Consider the following 19,413-nt stretch of genomic DNA (forward strand, 5'->3'; position numbering starts at 1 on the left):
AGTAATGACTCAGACCCTTTATATTTATTATAACCTTCTGGCACTATAGCTGGGCAGATTCTGAACTATTCTAACCCAACAATGCTGGCCTTAGCCTACTGCCCAGCCACCTGACCCACTACCTGCCATCTTGGTCTTGTTCTGGCAACTCCTCCTTCACTTGTGTTCCAGTGGTGACTCCTGACCTGAGACATCCCACCTGAGACGTCCTCCCTCTCTCTGGGCTCCAAAGTCCCACCTTTTCCTCTTCTGCCCAGCTATAGGCTATTTATCCCTTTATTTTAACCAATCAGAAAGTGATAGAGCACAAGGTTTTACAAAATACAGAGTCAGGAGATGCCTCATAATAATGACAATGCCAAAAGTCTGGACTACGACCAGATATCTCTGGGTACAGGAATCGAGATTTGAAATCACAGTGCACAAAAACATCCCCTCCCCCAAAGTGTGTGCTGGGGCACATGTAGTGTGTGTGCATTTGGATGTGTGCACAGACACATGTAGTGTGTGTGTGTGTGTGGAGGGCAGAGTTTGATGTCAGGTGTCTTCCTCTATCACTCTGAACCTGGGGAGCTCCCCAGGTCTGCTAGGCTGGTCAGCCTGAAAGCCCCAGGGATCCCCCTGTCTCCACCTCCCCAGCAGTAAGAGTAAGCGCTACTCTTTGAATGGATGCTAAAGTTCAAACGCAGGCCCTCCAGCACTTTTTACCGACTGAGCCATCTCCCAGCCCTCCCCCCATTACTCTGATTTGAAAGCAAAACAAGACCTAGCCTTTCTGGAATGAAAATAAGCTCACTGCTTACTGTTCCCAGCTCTGTCCTGCCAGGCTCATCAGCCCAAGTTCAGTTCTATTAGATTCAATGACTCCTAAAGGAACAAAGCAACCATTTAAAGAAACATCACAACTGGCAGAGACATCAAATATCTTCCCTCTTGCAATTGGTTGTTTTACTCAGAAATTTCCAAAGCACATAAGCTTGTGAGACTCACTGTGCAATCTTGTAATGCCAGTGAAAAGTGGGCTTAATTAAAGCGTCTGCCCAGTGTTCCCTTCCAAGAAAGTGTGCTGGTCAGGGTTCCTTGGGGAATCAGCAGGGAGGACATGTACTTCTGTAAGGTGTGGCCTTCATTCGTTTTCTCTTGTAGGCCTTCAGTAGGTTTGAAGCCCATCTGTATGTTGGTGGGCAACAAACTTTACTCAAGCCCCCTGGTTAAAACATTAATTTATAAGCCAGGCATGGTGGTGCACTCCTTTAATCCCAGCACTTGGGAGGCAGAGGCAGGCGGATTTCTGAGTTCGAGGCCAGCCTGGTCTACAGAGCGAGTTCCAGGACAGCCAGAGCTATACAGAGAAATCCTGTCTCAAAAAAACAAAACAAAACAAACAAACAACAAAAAAAGAACAAAACATTAATTTATTCTCAAAAGTACCCCTTCAGCAGTATGTGGACACATGTGGCCGAATTCCTGGACACCATCACAGAATCTGATGAGGGATGGCACCTTGCGGGATGATTTGGACTCGTTGGCCCATGCAGAGTCCCTGTCTCCTCCTCAGCCTTTTCAGGGAGCTGCAGGTCAGTCTTCTTCAGAAGAAATGGGCTGAGTTGTCCTGCGCACAGACATGGCGGCCTGGCTCGTAATCCTCACTGCCCCCGGGAGCTGTGCTGTTAGCCTTGAACTTCAAGTTCTCAAGGTGTGAGGAGAGCACATTGCAGGATTGCTGTGAGGAGACACACGGTGAGGAGAACAGATCTTCTCCAAGGAGGGGCCACTGCACTATCAGGAATGGCAGAAACCCTCTGACTGAGGGACAGAGAGGGCAGGCCCACGTCCTCATGGATGAGGTGGACTTACGAAGTGAAGCCGTAGAAAAAAGATGCCACGCCAAGTATGTGAGTCCGAGTTCCGAGAGAAAGTATCATCAGTCTTTTCACCTTGAGCTAAATTGTGTTTCTCTCCTCATCTTTCCAAATACTCAAAGTCTCCTTCTTTGCCACCCTCCACCCCAAACAATCCACTCCCTCCCCAGGAGTCACGTGTGAGCCCCTAGGCATGAACCATTCCATATTTTCTTACTTTTTTTTTTAAAGTATACAATGGCATTCAGGATGATCTGCTGCTGCTGCTCTATCAGAACGCTGGGTAAGTTATAAACACACATTCACTGCAGTCCTGGTTCTGGAGGCTGGAGGTATAAGAGCATCGGCACCTGGAGAGGGGACCGCCATGCTGTCTGGAACCAAGGCGGGAGGGAAGTGGTGAGGAGCAGCAGTCCCCCAGGACCCGAAACACACCCTCCCTCCCTCCCTCATTCCCAGAGGCTTCAGGCAGGCTCAGACAATGCTTCCTGTGAGGATGACCCTATGTCCCTGAGACTGCTTCCTACACAGAAAGGCATAGGAGTGCAACAGGGTTCAGATCCTCTATAAAATATATCAGACAGTCAAGCAAGAAGTGTGGACAACTGTGCATATGAAATCTTTTGTGGCATCATTTTTTTTTCAAGGTCTGGTGTTTTCTTTGACAAGACCAGATGGTCTCCTCTTTATCTCCAGTGACCAGTTTCCTCCCCAGTTATTAGGGGAGACATCAGTCACAGAGGTCCCAACTGGAGAGCTGCAAAAGCCCTTCAGTATTCCACACTGCGCAACCCTAGGCCATGCTGGCCATGTGCACAATGGAAAGAGCCAAGACGCCAAGTCACCAGGCTGGTGGATGTGACTCATCTTCCTGAGCCCAGGGAAGAGAGCTGTGTTTGGTGTACACCATGCACCTGTCAACAGCCAGCATCCTGTAGGCCAGGAAAACACTGGCTCTTCCAGGAAGGGCTTTGTCTGCAGTTGGAACAGAGGCCACTGAGTCATGGAAGAAGCCCAGGTGGATCCAGGAGTCCTGTTTACAGTAGGAAGGAGTCCCTGGCTCCACCCTACCTAGTCACCAGCACAAGCAGACAACTGGCCCTCAGTTTTGTTTGCTTTTAAGGGTTTATGGCCTGCTATCCATGGGGAACAGAACAAGGTAGGATACACAAGGAACACCAAACACAGAAAGAACTAAGGATGCCTGTGAAGACCAGCAAGAGCTTTTGCTGGGATCCTTGATTTTGACTCTGCAGGAGCTTGCCCATCAGAGTCTCTGCTCTTTACCCACCATGCCTCCCTCCCTCCCAGGTTGTTACAGATTCTTCTTCCCCCTCCCCCTTCCTCCTTTTCCTTTTCCCTCTTTCTTTCTTGAGACAGGGACTCATGTAGCCCAGGCTGGCTTCAAACTCACTACACAGTTACATAGTTGAGGCTAACTTTAAACTTCTGAGTTTCCTGTCTCTATCTCCCGAATACTGGGACTATAGACACGTGTCCCCATGAATGGTTTTCTGTAGCACTAGGAACTGAATCCAGGGCTTTGATCCTGCTAGGCAAACACTGCCAACCAAGCTACATACATTTGTTTACCTAGCTACTTAATCTATACCTTCCTTCAACCCATAAAAAAGAACTGGTTTGTTAAAACACACAGACTAAAAGGTGGGGTACATGTCTAAGATAAGCAGAAAGAACAGCTGACAGAAACCAGAGATAAGCACAAGGAGATCTGTCTCGAATGTTCAGTTGCCACCCATCAGCTGCAAAGTTTCCATCCAAGAGGAATGAGAAAGAGTCAAACAGGAGGTTCTGATCGGGGGAGAGGGGAGACCCACCTTTCTAACTCAGACCATGGGAGGTGGGAGATCCCAGCCAGACTTCAAGGGGCTGAATGGAATGTTCAGAGTCTTTCCAGTTTAAACTGAATCCTGTTTGTTGAGTCTATCGGGATGTACATTTTATGGAGGATTAATAATTTAAAGACTGAACTAGAGACTGGCCTAGACTACCTGGTTGGTCACTAGTAGAAGTGGAACGACATGTAGCTTAAGCCCAGCTCTGAGTGCTGAGCCAAAAGGCTCACCTTGTGGGGCAGGAGGAGAGCCTGGGATATGTTTCTGCAACAGACACAATAGGTTGGCTAGTTTTATGTCAACTTGATACAAGCTAGAGTTATCTGAAAGGAGGGATGCTCAATTGAGTTCCATAAGATCCACTGTAAGGTATTTTCTTAATTAGCAATTGAAGGGGGTCACCCAGCCCATTCCAGGTGGTACCATTCTGGGGCTGATGGTCCTGGGTTCTATAAAAAGACAGGCTGAGCAAGCCATGGGGAGCAAGTCACTCACCAGCACCTCTGTGGTTTCTCTATCAGCTCCTGTCTCCAGGTTCCTGTTTCCTTTCTACCCCAAGTTGCTTTGGTCATGGTCACCATAGCAACAGTAACCCTAATGTCTTAGTTAGGGTTTCTAAGGCTATAACAAAACATCATGACCAGAGAGCAAGTTGGAGAAAAAAGGGTTTATTTGTCTTATAATTATTTATTATTATTGAAGGGAGTCAGGACAGGAACTCAAATAGGGCAGGATCCTGAAGGCAGGAGCAGATGCAGAAGCCTTGGAGGGATGCTGCTTACTGGCTTGCTTCTCATAGCTTATACAGCCTGTCTTCTTATAGAACCCAGGACCACTGTCCCAGGAATGACACCACCTGCCATGGGCTGGGCCCTCCCCAGTTGATCACTAATTAAGAAAATGTCTTACAGCTGGATCTTATAGAGGCATTTCCTCAGCTGAGGCTCCTTCCTCTCTGATATCTATAGCTTGTGTCTAGGACACAAAATCAGCCAGTACACCTCATGATATCAGTGTCTTTGTAGGGCCATGTCCTCTCTCCTGCCTCCTCAATAAGGCCTAAGGCCAGCTTACATTCAGTGACAGCAGTTCCCCACACTCCAACAGCTTGCCTGTGCTCAGTGCTTCAAAGATGTAGTTTACCCTGGTGTTTGCATGGTGAATGCTGGAGACTGTGGCTAGAGTTTTGCAGTGTGGAATATTACAAGGACTATTTGCAGCAAGCCAGTCCAGGCCTCGGTGACTCTTATCTCTCATGAAAACAAACGGGAAGAAACTGCTAGCTAGAGATAATGATGTGTTTCTGGTCTTTCTAAAGAAAAAGCCCCTTCCTCCGAGACGACGCCAGACTCTGGGAGTGATGCTCAAAATGTACCAGCTTGTTTCTGTCATCCTCCTTTCTCGGCTGCCTGGGAAGTTCTTCAGAGACAGACAGCTGGACTTGTGCTGACAGATTCCAGACTTTCTCCATGTCAAGAATATGACTGATTGATATCCCCATTCCACAAAAGGCCGAACTGGAAGCTTGGTCCCCAGATGGTGGCTCACTTGAGGGGTGACCAGATCGTGAGTGTGCTGACTTTTGCAGGTGATTCTGTCACAGCAACAGAAAGCTGACCAACCGAGTTTTCTGACTCCAGGACAGCACAGCAAAGGTGACGCCCATTCAGAGCATTGAGAGGAATTTCACTGCCTGTGCTTTCTTCCTAACCTACTGAGAAGCCTCAGACACTGAGGAATTCCTCTACTCACCTGCTAGTAATAAAATACCAGACAGGCATGGTGGTGCATGTCTTGGGAGGCAGAGGCAGGAGGATTTCTGAGTTTGAGGCCAGCCTGGTCTACAGAGTGAGTTCCAGGACAGCCAGGGCTGTCTCAAAAAACAAAAAAAACACCCCAACAAAACATGTCCTTGTTAAGTTTATTACAGAGATATTCAAACACATACAGAGTAGACTGGTGTGAGGAGCGTCTTAGCACACAATAGCTGACTCATGGCCAATACTGTTTCAACGCTATTTCCATTCATTTCCTCCCTCCCATTTCATCCTAAAACAAATCCCAGATATCATATCACTCTGTCCATAAATGTTTCAGCCTTTGTCTCTAAAATATGAACCGTTTCCTTAACAGTATACCAGCACTCTGACTAAAAATATTCATAAATACCTTCACACATCAAAATCTATCAAGTTTATAATTGTCTCATAAATAGTTTAAGGTTTTTTTTTTTTTTTTTGGTTTTTCGAGACAGGGTTTCTCTGTGTAGCCCTGGCTGTCCTGGCACTCACTTTGTAGACCAGGCTGGCCTCGAACTCAGAAATCCGCCTGCCTCTGCCTCCCGAGTGCTGGGATTAAAGGCGTGCTCCACCACGCCCGGCTAATTTAAGGTTTTTGTTTGAACCAGGATTCAAATAAGGCTCATGCGTTCTCTCAGATGAGAGCATTATTGGAAATGGACTTGACTGTAGGAAGCCATCATTGTGATGCCTCTGTAGGCCACCTAGTCCTATTTGATGATGAGTCAAGTCCTGTGATCTTGTCCCAAGAGGCATGGCTTCAGAAAAATGCTATCTGGTGGGAAATATTTTGGCCCTCTGTACAGTGCCATCAACAGTTACAAAGCACATTTGAAGTCTAGGTGGATACATGCTTTAACTTGGGAGACATGGTGTACTGATCTGAATGTAAAAAATGTTGGAGCAGTTGGTGCCTGGGGTGGGTGGCAGTTTTGGAAGGTTGTTGTGTGGTAGAGCCTCTCTGAAGGAAGTGGGTCACTGGAGCAGGCCTTGAGGTGTTACAGTCCAGCCTTACTTCTTGTCTGTTCTGTGTCATGGCCGTGGATGGAGTGTGGCCAGCTGCATCACGCACCTGCTGACTCCCCACAGCAGTGGGCATGTATTCCTTCTTATTGGGCATTTGGCCACTGCAAGGAAAGTAACTACAGTGACAAGGAGCCCTTCCTCACCCCAGCTCTGCAAGTTGCATCTCTAACATTCCGGTCACTTTAAGGTACACCTCGAGGCTCCACTCTTACAGGGAAGACATGCAGCAGGTATCAGAATAACTCACTTCAGAGCAGCCTTGATATCAGTGTGGTCTTAAGAAAAAAATACAATTTTTAAAAAATTATATTATTTCTATATGTATGAGAGTTTGCCTGCGTGTATGTATGTACTCCCCTGGTGAAGTCAGAAGAGGGTATTGGATGCCCTGGAACTGGCATTAGAGATAGCTGTGCTGGGAACCAAGCCTGAGTCCCCTGCAAAAGCAATGAGTGGTCTTAAAGGCTTAGCCTCCAAAATCTGTTTTCTTCTGCCTAGCTAAATACTTTTCCTTTTAAGAGCTTAATTTCTCTTTTGGCTCCTGGAAGCCAATATCACGATTCACCACGCGGCAGACACAAATAAATCACCTGCAGGCAGGCCACGATGGGTAAAGGCATTCAACAGTGCGGTGGAGAACCCACAGAGGCTTCCGATCCCAAGGAAGGTCAGCACACTTGTTAGGCTCCAGAACAAGCCAGGCCGTGGGCCTTCATTGCTCAGTCTTTGAAAATGGTGGGTGAGCGTTCACAACTTGCAAACAAGATTCAGGGACTTGCTTGAGTTAATTTAAGTGCATAATTTTACTGCATTTTCTTATCAAACAATTTTTACTTGAGGCAACAACTGAAGTATGATTTAATTCAACTAGGAAGGTTGTACTTGGAGGGGAAGAAAGCAAACTGAAAAATCCTCCTAGTAAAGCCAGACACTCTTTCCAAAGCCCAGAGCTGACATTTTCAGATTGACAGCAGAAATGTTTGTTTCCAGGAAACAAAGTCACAAGTGCAGTCAGTCTGCTTTAGAGGTCATTTCCACTCCGTCTCCACTTCTGAGGCTCAGGGGACAATGCTTGTGGCCTTCCTCAGGGCCAGGTAGCCTGTGACCACATCCGAAGGCAGCCTGCGAATGTAGGAGAATTCCTCAACCGTGCTGAACCGCAGCTTGCTCTGAGGGTCTGTGTAGTTGGCCTGGGTGAGAAACAGGAAGAGGGAAGGACAGAAAGTTGCTGGTGGGGATATTTTAAGTACAAACTTTAATCTTTTTCTACGTGAAGTAAAATACATCTTCATTATGTTTCACTGTCACCAGGAACGCTAAGCAAAGACTCATTTATCTCTCCAGGCACCAAGGGACAGTCTGGAGGAAGAGGGGACAGCCCCATCAGACCCTGGGACAATGCTTATTAGTGACCACATGTCCCTGCCTTCTAACTCTACCTCTGCAGATACTCCTGGCTGGTCAGAGTGCTGAGAATAAGTGACGGCTGAACGCTCAGCCCAAGGTGGACAATGTCGCACCCTTTCCAAGGCTCAAGGACAGGAGCAGAGAGATATAAGAGAAAGGGGGGTTGGCTAGGGGGGATAGGAGATAGGAGACAAGGGAGTGGGGAGGGTAGGAAGGAATCCTGTCAGATACTTCTCCTGTGAATTATGTTTCATTTGATGATAGCAATACAAGGAAAGGCATGACTTGAAAACCAGTAAAAAAAAAAAAAAAAAGGCTGTTTTGGTGAGCAGCGGCTATACAGTGGTCAGGTTAGCTACCTGGCAGGGGCAAGTCACCCTCAGGTTCTCAGCAGGATGCAGGCACATGAATTTGGCTTGGATTATCTGGCTCCATATATAAACCCATGAACCAGCCTCAGTGTGGCTCCATATGAAGAAGCCTCATTCCTACCACCAAACTGCACTGAGCTGGCCACCCAACTTCACACCTCACTACCAAGAAAACGGCTGTAAAAACAATTTAGAATACAGAGATCTTGTGGCACAGACAAAATGGTCACCAACAAGAGCTAGACCAGAGTGGACCCAAGAGTCAACAGGCAGCACTCTGAATAGAGAGGAGTGCTCTGTATAGAAAGGAGCATGTCAAATACTATCCCTGCGCCAGATAAGCAAAGACCATCCCACCCTCCTCTGGATTCTGTCCCTTGAGACTGGAGGAAAACACAGGCTGCCTGGCAGAGGGACACTGTCCCAACTTTAGGATGACAGGCACGTTTCACAGTTCCCCATATCCTCTGGAGCCACAAGATTCATCACTGCTTTGTAAAGAGGGTTCCATGCAGATGTGACACCCACCCCCACGCCTTCCTCTTATGCCCAAGGAAGATGAACTATACTGTTATCTAAAAAATAGAATGAGAACATTACATAGAGGACGAAAGAACCCTTTACCAACATCTTCTACCTCAAAGTCTTTTCTTTACCCTGAGAAAGCCACTGTTAGGTGGGGACCCTTCCAGACTTTTAAAATTTATACCCTTACTAAACAAACCAAGCAGAGAAATTACCCAGTGAGTGTGTGTACATGTGTCTTTATGTACCACCACTGTACACACTACACCGTCTGGCATCTCCCACTCAGGAATGGACCCTGGAACGCCATTCATGTTGTTACACATGGATCTGGGAGCTCATGGCATAGCAGCAGGCCTTCAGGGGACCCCAACACTCCACTAACAGTCGCTCAGAAACATTTCTAAGTTCCTTGCACATCCTTTTTCTCCAGGGAGCTGTAGAAAAGGCAAACTGCCAGGTCATAAGGGTTTGGCTTTATTTTGATTTTCTTAAGAAAGTGTCAAACTGTCATTTAAGGGAGGTGTGCCAATGTTCTTTCTACCTGCAAGCCAGTGTAAGAACACACAATTCCTTTATGTCCAGGATGAAATGTACAAGCTAGCACCCTCAGTCCTCTCATCTGATGGCCATTCCAGCTCCCAGTGAGGCTGAACCCCTGCCTGCTCATCTGCATTTCCTCTGGCACTGCCTAGCTCTTCCTTGCTTCTTTTAAGAACTGTCTGTCGGTGGTTGGTAGTAAGGTTCATCATATGTTCTGAAGACCTTAAATCTTTTTTTTTTTTTTTTTTTTTGGTTTTTTGAGACAGGGTTTCTCTGTATAGCCCTGGCTGTCCTGGAACTCACTTCGTAGACCAGGCTGGCCTTGAACTCAGAAATCTGCCTACCTCTGCCTCCCAAGTGCTGGGATTAAAGGCGTGAGTCACCACACCTGGCTGAAGACCTTAAATCTTACATGCAGCTTGAAGTAATATTTTTCAAAACGATGATCTGCCTCTTCAAAGGTGAAAGCCACTGTGCTAACTGCTGGCCATGGCTGAGGAGAAAGTGGATACACCAGGGGGCTAGCTTCCACATCTGCTCAGAAACCATGAGATCCAGCTGCTCAAAATGACAAAGGCAAGATTCCCATTTCAGGACAAAACAGTAGCTGGGGCCCCAGCACTTTCCTGCCTCAGGTAACCACTGAAGTGAGTGAGGCAGGCAGTGCAGGAGAATAGAGGCAGCAGAGGACCAGTGACCTCAGTGAACGCAGCACTCACAGATGCAGTTCAGGAAGTCATTCTATTAAAAAGCCGTGGGGTCAGATTGCCAGATGGACATAAGCCACAACCCACGGAGGAAAAGCCAGAAGTAGAATAAACAAACAATTCTTTAAATTTTTATTTCACTATAAACTAACTAAAGCAAGAACTAAAAATAGTCTATTTTGTGTTACCATACAAGTAAACATGACAACCTAGCACACAAGAATGCGCAGAAAAGAGCTGAATTAGTACAAGAGCTTCACATTCAAGGCAAGCAGCGCAGTGCTGACTATAAACTCAGACTCTGGTAAGATGGGCATTAGGACCGTGAGGACAGCCATTCAGCTCTTTAATAAATCCAGTGGGCCAGGTACCCTTAGGAGGAAATGTGACACAGCTCAACCACAGAGCATCCTATAAAGAATCAGACCGGCAGCCAGCTGTGGTGGCTTGTGCCTTTAATCCCAGCACTTCTGAGGCTGAGGCAGGGGAATCATATGAGCTCAGGAGTTCCAAGACCAGCTAGAGAAGCACAAGACAACTACCCATCTCAAAACAACACAAGGAAAACCTGAGACAAAGTTGTCAAAAGCAAGGAAATGTTGAGAATCTGCCACAGTCAAGGCTGGTCTAAAGAGCTATGACAACTAATTATGACATGGTGTCCTAGACAGGATAGGACACTGGGCTTGGCCAAAAGCTAAGGACATTTATTCCTCCACCCCACCAACTCTCTCCTATTTGCAACCTGCCCTTCTCTCCCACCCCACCCCCACCTATGTTGATGGTACTAGGGATCAAACCACACTGTGCATTGAGACAAAGCTTTATCACTGGGCTCTGTGTGGTCCCAAACTAAGCAAAGTGAAATAAACTGGAAACAACGCCATCCTTACTGGTTCTCTAATCAGAACAAATGCACCATAGTCGTTTACAGAATGAGCTAAATCTGGAGTCTGTGAGAACTCCCCCAGAATAGCCTCTCAGTTTCACTGTAAGCTAAAACCGCTCCAAAGTGTTTAAAGTGTCCAGTTAGACTGACAGAAGACCAAAGCAAGGGACAAAGGCACACAGAGGGAACAGAGAAAACAGCTACAGGGAGGTAGATTAAACTCACACTAATGGCCACTGGAAATGTGAACCTGGTAAAGCTAGCATCTGGAGTCAGACTGTCAGATGGGTACAAAGCAAGACCCTCTCTACAAGAAACTCATTCTAAATACAAAAATCAGACTAAGAGAAACAAACAAACACCCACTGCATGGCAGATATGACATGCAAACTTGCACAAAAAGAAAGCTGGAACAGTCTTCTAGTTTATTCTGTGGTGCTATTCAAAAAATACTTTGGGTGCTTTATAAAGAAATGAGACTTATGGGGCTGGGGATGGCTCAGTGGTTAGGAGCACCTGCTGGATACCCAGCTCCAGGATGTCCTCAGAGGGTACGAGGCACACACACACAGTGCACATACACACATGTAGGCTAAACACTTCCACATATCAAGTGTGTATACATGTGTGTACACTTTTTTTTTTAAAGAAGAAAAGAGGCTTAGTAACTCTCAATGTTGGCATCCTGGTGAAGGCCCCACCTGGCTGCATTTCAACATGGTGTGAAGAGAACAGGCCAAGCACAGGGAAGGCATGTATATACAGAAAGAAGAGGAAAAAAAGAGGCTTTTCTCATGGCAGCCCTCTCCCACAGAAACAGGTCCATTCCTATGGGATCTGACCCATATGTGACCCATTTTTAAGAAACATCATTAATTCACCAGGCCTACCTCTCTAGGCTCAACACCACCATACAGAGGCCAAGTTCACAGCGAGTTAGCACTTAAGAGAACAAACACCTTGACCCAAGCATGTATTTCTATGAATTCAGACAGAAGCACACCCAGAACAATGAAATGGGCCAGGAGCTGAGAGAGGAGATTAAGTGAATCTCCTAGAGTTAACAGCTACAATTCATTTGGCAAGTTTGTGACAGACAGGAGAGTCAGTTATCCTCATTAAACTGCAAAGCATAAGTGATACCCAGGGTGAACTGTAGATGCAGTATGCTTTGTTGTTTCTGTAGTTAGCAGAAAAGGCCACATTTCAAACCTCCTAGAGATGGAGAAGGATGAGAAGGTGAGCTGGAGTTTCTCTACAGTTCTGCACCAGAGTGGAAGCAGGCTCTCCAGGCCTGAGAATCAGCTTCTGCCGAGATCCCACACCTCCAGCTCTGCTCCAGAGGTGTGAAGAGGCCGCTGGGGGCAGGGGACAGCACAGGACCAGATCCATACAGTACTACGTGGACAGATGCTGGCTACACACACTGCTTCATTTGGGGAAAGGCTTATAAGTGTGTGCTTGTTCTCATTTAAAGATCCATTCTATGGTGTTGGGCACGCTAGGCAGGTGCTCTACCACTGAGCTATAGCTCAGAATATTTGTTTTTAAACTACCACCAATTGTATATGAGTATTTTAAAACCTCAAGAGTAAAACAGAAAGGTGGTTCATTCATGTTGTCGCGTACAGTTAACTATCACAGGGAAAAAAGTAAAAATTCTGTGTCTTGCTTACTGGATCAATGGCCCCTCCAGGTTACCCACATAGACACTCAGGTCACAGCATGAACTCCAGGCAGAGCCGTCTGTCTAGAGAGACATAACTGAAATCTATTTAATGCTAATATAGACAGATGTAATTATACTCACAAGAAGGCCTGAAATATCAGAATACTTCTTAGCTGGCTTGAAGGATGGAGGAGCATCAATACTAAAGTCTAAAAGAAAGAAAAGAAAAAGATCACCAAGTAACCTTCTAAATATCCCAACTCCCCCTCCTTTACTCTAAGCTAACACATGACAGCAGTCCTGAAATATTCCTTTGTGATTACACACTTAAAGAGAGACGGCTCAAAAGCCAGCCCAGCATGTCTAAGTGTGGGCCTCAGCTGGGGTCCTGCCTTGCTACCAGAGACACGTTCCTCCAGTGGAACGGCCAGGTTCATCTACCCGCAGGCTACTTCACAGGCTCCAGCTGAGTGGGACAGGCAATGAAGAAAGGCCACACAGCCACCAGCTGGATCCACACACCCAGACTCAAGCAGTCCACACCCAGATGACTAACTTTGTCACCCTCTGAGTCACCCCCATGAGGTGGAGAGGTCTTGGAACCTAAAGTTTCCAATGCAGTTGAGCAGACCAATGGATTCTGCCCAGGCCAGGACATCCTACAGTGGGAGGAGAGAGTGAGAGAGTGGCTGGTACCTGCACACTGGAGACTCTCCAGTTCTCACATTAGGTGGGCTATGTTGTTTGTGAAAACAAACTTAAAGAGTAGACTTTAAAATGGGAAGCTTAATAGAAGCATCAACATTATCTCAGCGGGACCTACTTCTCCAGACTGAAATTTTAAATAATGACACTAAAACCCACACACCCGTGACAAACAAACAGCCTCAACACCGACTCAGTGGAAAGGGAATGCATGCAGAGTATCCCTGGATGGGTGCCACTGTGCGGTTCTCAGGCTAAGAATATTTCCCTGAAGTAACACAAACACGAGCAAATAACGTAGGCTTGTTGTAAGGAAGTTCCTGTCTGCATTACAAACACATGGAAGGCTCTAGACAGCTCACAGTTAGGATCGTTCAGTTGCCATGGTAACGCCCTTTCAGCAGCGAGGATCTGTTTGAGGTTCTTCCAGGTTCTGTTCTTCTTGCCAGCTACAGCGCCGCCATGGCCAGAGTGCTTGAATTAAAGGAGGATTTGAAGAGAAGTCAGTGGAAGACGCGCCTGGAGAACCGTGACGCCCTGCCCCTGCCCTTTAGGGTTGTCAGGCACCTCTCGGTCCATCAGTAACTATCTGTACCTCACCTACACTTAAATCTTTGTTTGAAAGAACATAGTTTTTAGCCATGCATGGTGGATGTCCCTACAATCCCAGCACTCAGGAGGTGGAAGCAGAAGAGTCGGGAGTTTGAGGCCAGCCTGGGCTATAGGTGACCTTTATCAAAAACCAAAAAAACAAAAGATGAAAATAAACAAGCAAACAAAAAGGACCTAGTTTGGGGGCTCTACAAACCCACAAGTTTGCTGGTGATGGGACAGAAGTAAATGCTATTTTTCAGCATGCACACAGGAAAAATTCTTTATGTGGTCCAATCATCTAGTTGAATTCACTTATGATCTCATTCCTTTAAAATAAGTTTACCACACAGTTGGATTTAATCTCGAGGCTACATCTCTAAACCCCCTTGGAGGGTGTGTCACTGAGCCTCATAATCACCAGTGGTCCTGGAAAGCTCAAATAAGCTTCAATCATGGTGTGGCAAGCCTTCTGGAAATTTCTTTCTGTGCTATAAAGATTAAAAGCATGAAGTGGAAAAGACTACTAACATATTTGCAGACCCTGGCTACAGTGCATTGCCAAAACTCATTAATAAAAACAATAAACCTTTAAAGTTATAATTTGTAACTGGCTACTTACTATAACCTTCATGAATCAAAGGGATATAAAGGATTATGAGGACTGCTCCTATTTTAGTTGTATATTTCAAGCGTCTTTTAAAATTATTTAAAGCCAGTAAAAAAGCACAGGGAGACAATCATGGAAAAGATGCCTCCTCAAAGTTCTGTCCTCTGGGGGATTCTGGAAGAGCCTGCTACACTGAGAGACCACAAAGGGCCTTTCCTGTCCAGTCCCAGATCCCTCTTCCGCCAACTGCCACTCTCTCCCCCCAACCCCCACTCCCAACCCCCCCGCTACCGTCTCCAACAGCCCACAGGAGAAGGTGGCAAATGGAGTGAGGAAGAGGATACTCCAGAGCCACCTCAGGTCCAGCTAGATCAGAAGCTAAGGTACAGCACCCTGTATTGATATACCACCTCATATGCTTACCACAAAGTTGGGATCCTTAAATGGCAACGGCTTGGCAGCTTTTTCCACAGGCCCCGAGTTTAACTCCGAGGACGCCATTTTACTCTCATTCATGGCTTCAATGCTGACACCCTTAAAACAGGGGGAAAAAATCTTTGAAGCCAAATGGGCTCCCCACTTCTGCTCTCCAGCAGACAGACATGCACAGGGCTCCAGCAGGCAGAGCCCCTGCCCTGGAGGCCAGGGGAAACTCTGTGAGAACAGAGGCCACTGCACACACAAGCAGGCCTCCCAGTTGCCATATGCCCTGGTCTCTGTGTCAAACTCAGGCATCTGTCCTATTCCAGCTGTCTCATTTACAACTGCTACAAAGGAGGTGCAACTATGCCCCCCTTACAGAAAACGGAGGGTCAGGGCCCACAGCAACACAACACACAACTTTTCAATGGAAATTATTCCATGACACCACATGATATAAAGTCCTTATATCGTGATGATCTTGTCAACTATGTCTTGAAATACAAAGGCTAGCCTTAAGAGTCTGGACATCAAGGGTCTAATTTGGACAGAAAACCCAGGCAGAGCTGGTCTGAGGACTGCAGGACATGGGATTCTGAGAAGAGGGAGCTGAAGGGACATGGGTCAGCAGGGTGCCGCTGGAATGCACTGTCCTGTCAAGAAGCTGATGTGCTTTAAAACAACCCTTTAGGTTAACAGCCCAGGGAGAAAATAAGCAGAAGAAAGAAAGAAAGGTTGTCTCATTATAAATCAATTCCAAAACAAACGTTTTAGGAACAGAGGCACTGCCTTCACAGAGCCAAAGGCATGTCAGATGTGGATTGCATGTGTTTCTCCATAGTGACACTGGTACAAGGAAACCCCCTTCCAAGACAGTGCACTCCTGCCATTCCAGAACACTCTGCTGTCCCTCTCTGGCCAAGCCCTTCCAGCTCCAAGGGCAACAACTCTTCTGATTCTTTTACATCACTTTCATCTCTTCCAGAACTTCTTACAAGTGAAATCTGATGGAGTGGCTCGTACGTGGCCTCTTTAGGTCAGAATGAAGCTTTGAAGGCCTCACATGGCTTAGTAGTTAGTTCGTCAACTTCCCTATTTCTCAGCAGACTAGAATTCACTACATGGATATGTTAAAACCTATTTATCCATTTTTCTGCTGAATGTTTGTTTATTTTCAGTTATAAATAGAGCTGCTATTCACACACACAGACAAATGGAAATAAATAAAGCCGTTGGCTAGTTTTTATTGTCAATTTGATACATGTCACCTGGGAATGAAACAATGACATTGAAGAACTGGATGACTGACAAGAAACTAGTCTCCTTTAATCTCGGTGCTTGGAAGACAGAGGCAGACAAATCACTGTGAGTTTGAACAAGTGAGCTATCTAGGGAGGTCCTGACTCAAACACAACAACCCCCAGAGAAAGAAAGCAAACGACAATTGTCATGCTTTCATTTCTGTTGGGATTGTACCTAGGAGTGAAGTGACCGTGTTCCTGAGAAAGAGTATAGTTAACTTTATAAGGGTGTGTGTGTGGTGTGTATGTGTGTGTGCTGTGTGTGTATGGTGTGTGTGTGAGTATGTGTGGCATATGTGTGGGGGTGGGGTATGCGTGTGCCTTCTCCATGGGATCTGTGACAGGAACAGAAAGGGAGGACGGGGCTGTTCACTGTCACAGTGGTTCTCAGAAGGTCTCTCTCCAAGCTCCTTCCCAGACTCGTCTCCAGGGTCTGCCTGGGCCTGGACACCTCTTCTTCATTCACACCACTCTCCAGTGTAGATGGAGAGCCGTCATCCTCAGTCACTCCAGTCTTCCCAGGATTATGCAAAATCTTAAGCCTTGAGAAACTCGAACTGAAATCTAGCTTGCATTTCTTTTTTATGTATTTCTGGATGTGTGTCAGCTGCACATGTATTGCTGAATTACCACCTCCACTCACAGTGCCGCCTCACTGGCCCTGAAATCTCTGTTTTATGAGGCTGTGATCCAGGGCAAAAGAAGAAAAGAAGCTGCTAATTAGAAGCAACTAGAGCTCTCAGGAGACCAGCCAGGACTGGGAGGAAAGAGGTCACCTGGGACAAACAAGATGAACTGCCAGGGAAGCAAAGAGATGCTAAAAGGAAAAGAAACCATGCCTCTGACTGTGTGTGGCAAGAACGCTGCAGACAGCGTGTGGCCAACTCTGCGCTCCATCCTCCAGGGACAACGCAGTCACTGAGCTGTGGGCAGGAGGACAGTCCTCGGAGGACCCTGTGAAAAGCACCAAGCCACTGTGGACCTGGCAGTCATACCGTCTAGTAGGGAGAGGCCACCCCACCAAAGCAAGTGCTTCTGCTGACAGTAATGAGGGCCAGGGTGGCCAGAAGCCTGCTGCTCCTGCAACAGCTTATGGAAGAGTGGAGAAGGGAATGTTGGCCCGAGGGTGGGGCACTCGTATCACAGAAAAGCTACACTTCTCCAACGGTAGAGGCTTCAATGCCACCTCTAGCCAGACAAACCCCAAAGAGGTCATACCGGTTTCAGCTTGCCTTTCCTCCTCAACCCCACTCCCATGTTACTCCACCCTTGTTCCTTTCATTCACAGTCTCTGTGAGAATCTGGTGTCAGTGATGAGTCAGGATGACAGGAAGACCTTTAGTCAGAGAGAAAGTCAAGTCTGTGACGCTCTGCTGCAATAAATAGGATATAAGATGATCTACTGTTTCCATATGTGAAAGGACCAGTAACACTGAGAGACTTCAGAAGATGGAATATCCAGCCGCGAGACATGAAAGGCCCCATGGAGAAATGAGGAAGCACTGCCTAGCGCTAAGGGCTATGCCCTCTTCACATTACTAAAGGAGATGGTGTAAGTCCCAGGGTAGAGAAACAGGCCTTACTGTAACACACTGGAGTCAGCACCCCACCCATTTCTGCTAAACTGTAGAATCCAAACAAATGGCTTCTGCCAACAGCAGCCTCATGACTGGGACTCAGACTTCAGGACAACCTTGTCTTCCTTCTGTGGTGTTTTTAAAAGAAAGAGGACATTGTTTTGTTTGTTTGTTTGTTTGTTTTTAGCACTTAAGACTCAAAGTAATTTCTAATAGCAATCTGGACTAAGAAGCCCAGCCTGGGTTACATAGTGAATTTACAGTCAGGCTGGGCTATATAGACTGTCTCTAAAAGGGGGTGAAGTAGAGAAAGAAAGAAATTAACTTAGTCTAGGTGTGGTAGTACATACATGTAATACCAGGAATTTGGAGGCTGAGGCAGAAAGACTGCCATAAAACCAGTCTGGACTATACTGTGATTTGCAGGCCAGCAATATCTACATAGCAAGAAACTCCTGTCTCAAACAAAACAAAACAAAATATAGCCCACAAATGTAGAAGAATGCAAATCGATCCATTCTTTTTTTTTTTTTTTTTTTGTTTTTCCAGACAGGGTTTCTCTGTGTAGCCCGGGCTGTCCTGGAACTCACTTTGTAGACCAGGCTGACCTTGAACCCAGAAATCCGCCTTGCCTCAGCCTCCCGAGTGCTTGGATTAAAGGCGTGTCCCCAACACGCCTGGCACAAATCATTCCATTCTTATCTCCTTGTACAAAGCTCAAGTCCAAGTGAATCAAGGACCTCCACAAAAAACCAGAGACACTGAAACGCATAGAGGAGAAAGTGGGGAAGAGCCTCGAAGATATGGGCACAGGGGAAAAATTCCTGAAGAGAACACCAATGGTTTATGTTGTAAGATCAAGAATCAACAAATGGGACCTCATAAAATTGAAAAGCTTCTGTAAGGCAAAGGACACTGTCAATAAGACAAAAAGGCCACCAACAGATTGGGAAAAGGTCTTTACCAATCCTAAATCAGATAGGGGACTGATATCCAATATATACAAAGAACTCAAAAAGTTAGACTCCAGAGAACCAAATAACACTATTAAAAAATGTGATACAGAGCTTAACAAAGAATTCTCAACTGAGGAATACCGAACGGCTGAGAAGCACCTAAAAATGTTCAACATCCTTAATGATCAAGGAAATGCAAATCAAAACAACCCTGAGATTCCACCTCACACCAGTCAGAATTGCTAAGATCAAAAACTCAGGTAACAGCAAATGCTGGCAAGGATGTGGAGAAAGAGGAACACACTCCTCCATTGCTGGTGGGATTGCAAGCTTGTACAACCACTCTGGAAATCAGTTTGATGGTTCCTCAGAAAATTGGACATAGTACTGCTGAGGACCCAGCAATACCACTCCTGGGATATACCCAGAAGATGCTCCAACATGTAATAAGGACACATACTCCACTATGTTCATAGCAGCCTTATTTATAATAGCCAGAAGCTGTAAAGAACCCAGATGTCCCTCAACAGAGGAATGGATACAGAAAATGTGGTACATTTACACAATAGCGTACAACTCAGCTATTAAAAGCAATGAAT

General features: G+C 46.2%; 1 protein-coding gene across 1 annotated transcript in view; it reads right to left on the reverse strand.

Moving 5' to 3' along the window:
- Positions 1-7,322: 7,322 nt before the first annotated feature.
- The window catches only part of Ino80c (INO80 complex subunit C), a 15,455-nt gene continuing 3,364 nt past the window's right edge, over positions 7,323-19,413 (reverse strand). The window contains exons 2-5 of the mRNA XM_021150627.2: positions 14,984-15,094; positions 13,722-13,833; positions 12,796-12,863; positions 7,323-7,733 (exon numbers count right to left, since the gene is read on the reverse strand). Of these exons, the coding sequence (XP_021006286.1) occupies positions 7,602-7,733; positions 12,796-12,863; positions 13,722-13,833; positions 14,984-15,094 (423 nt within the window). The 3' untranslated portion in view covers positions 7,323-7,601. The remainder of the gene's footprint in view (positions 7,734-12,795; positions 12,864-13,721; positions 13,834-14,983; positions 15,095-19,413) is intronic.

Source organism: Mus caroli, chromosome 18 (genome assembly GCF_900094665.2).
Source record: "Mus caroli chromosome 18, CAROLI_EIJ_v1.1, whole genome shotgun sequence".
Taxonomy (NCBI): domain Eukaryota; kingdom Metazoa; phylum Chordata; class Mammalia; order Rodentia; family Muridae; genus Mus; species Mus caroli.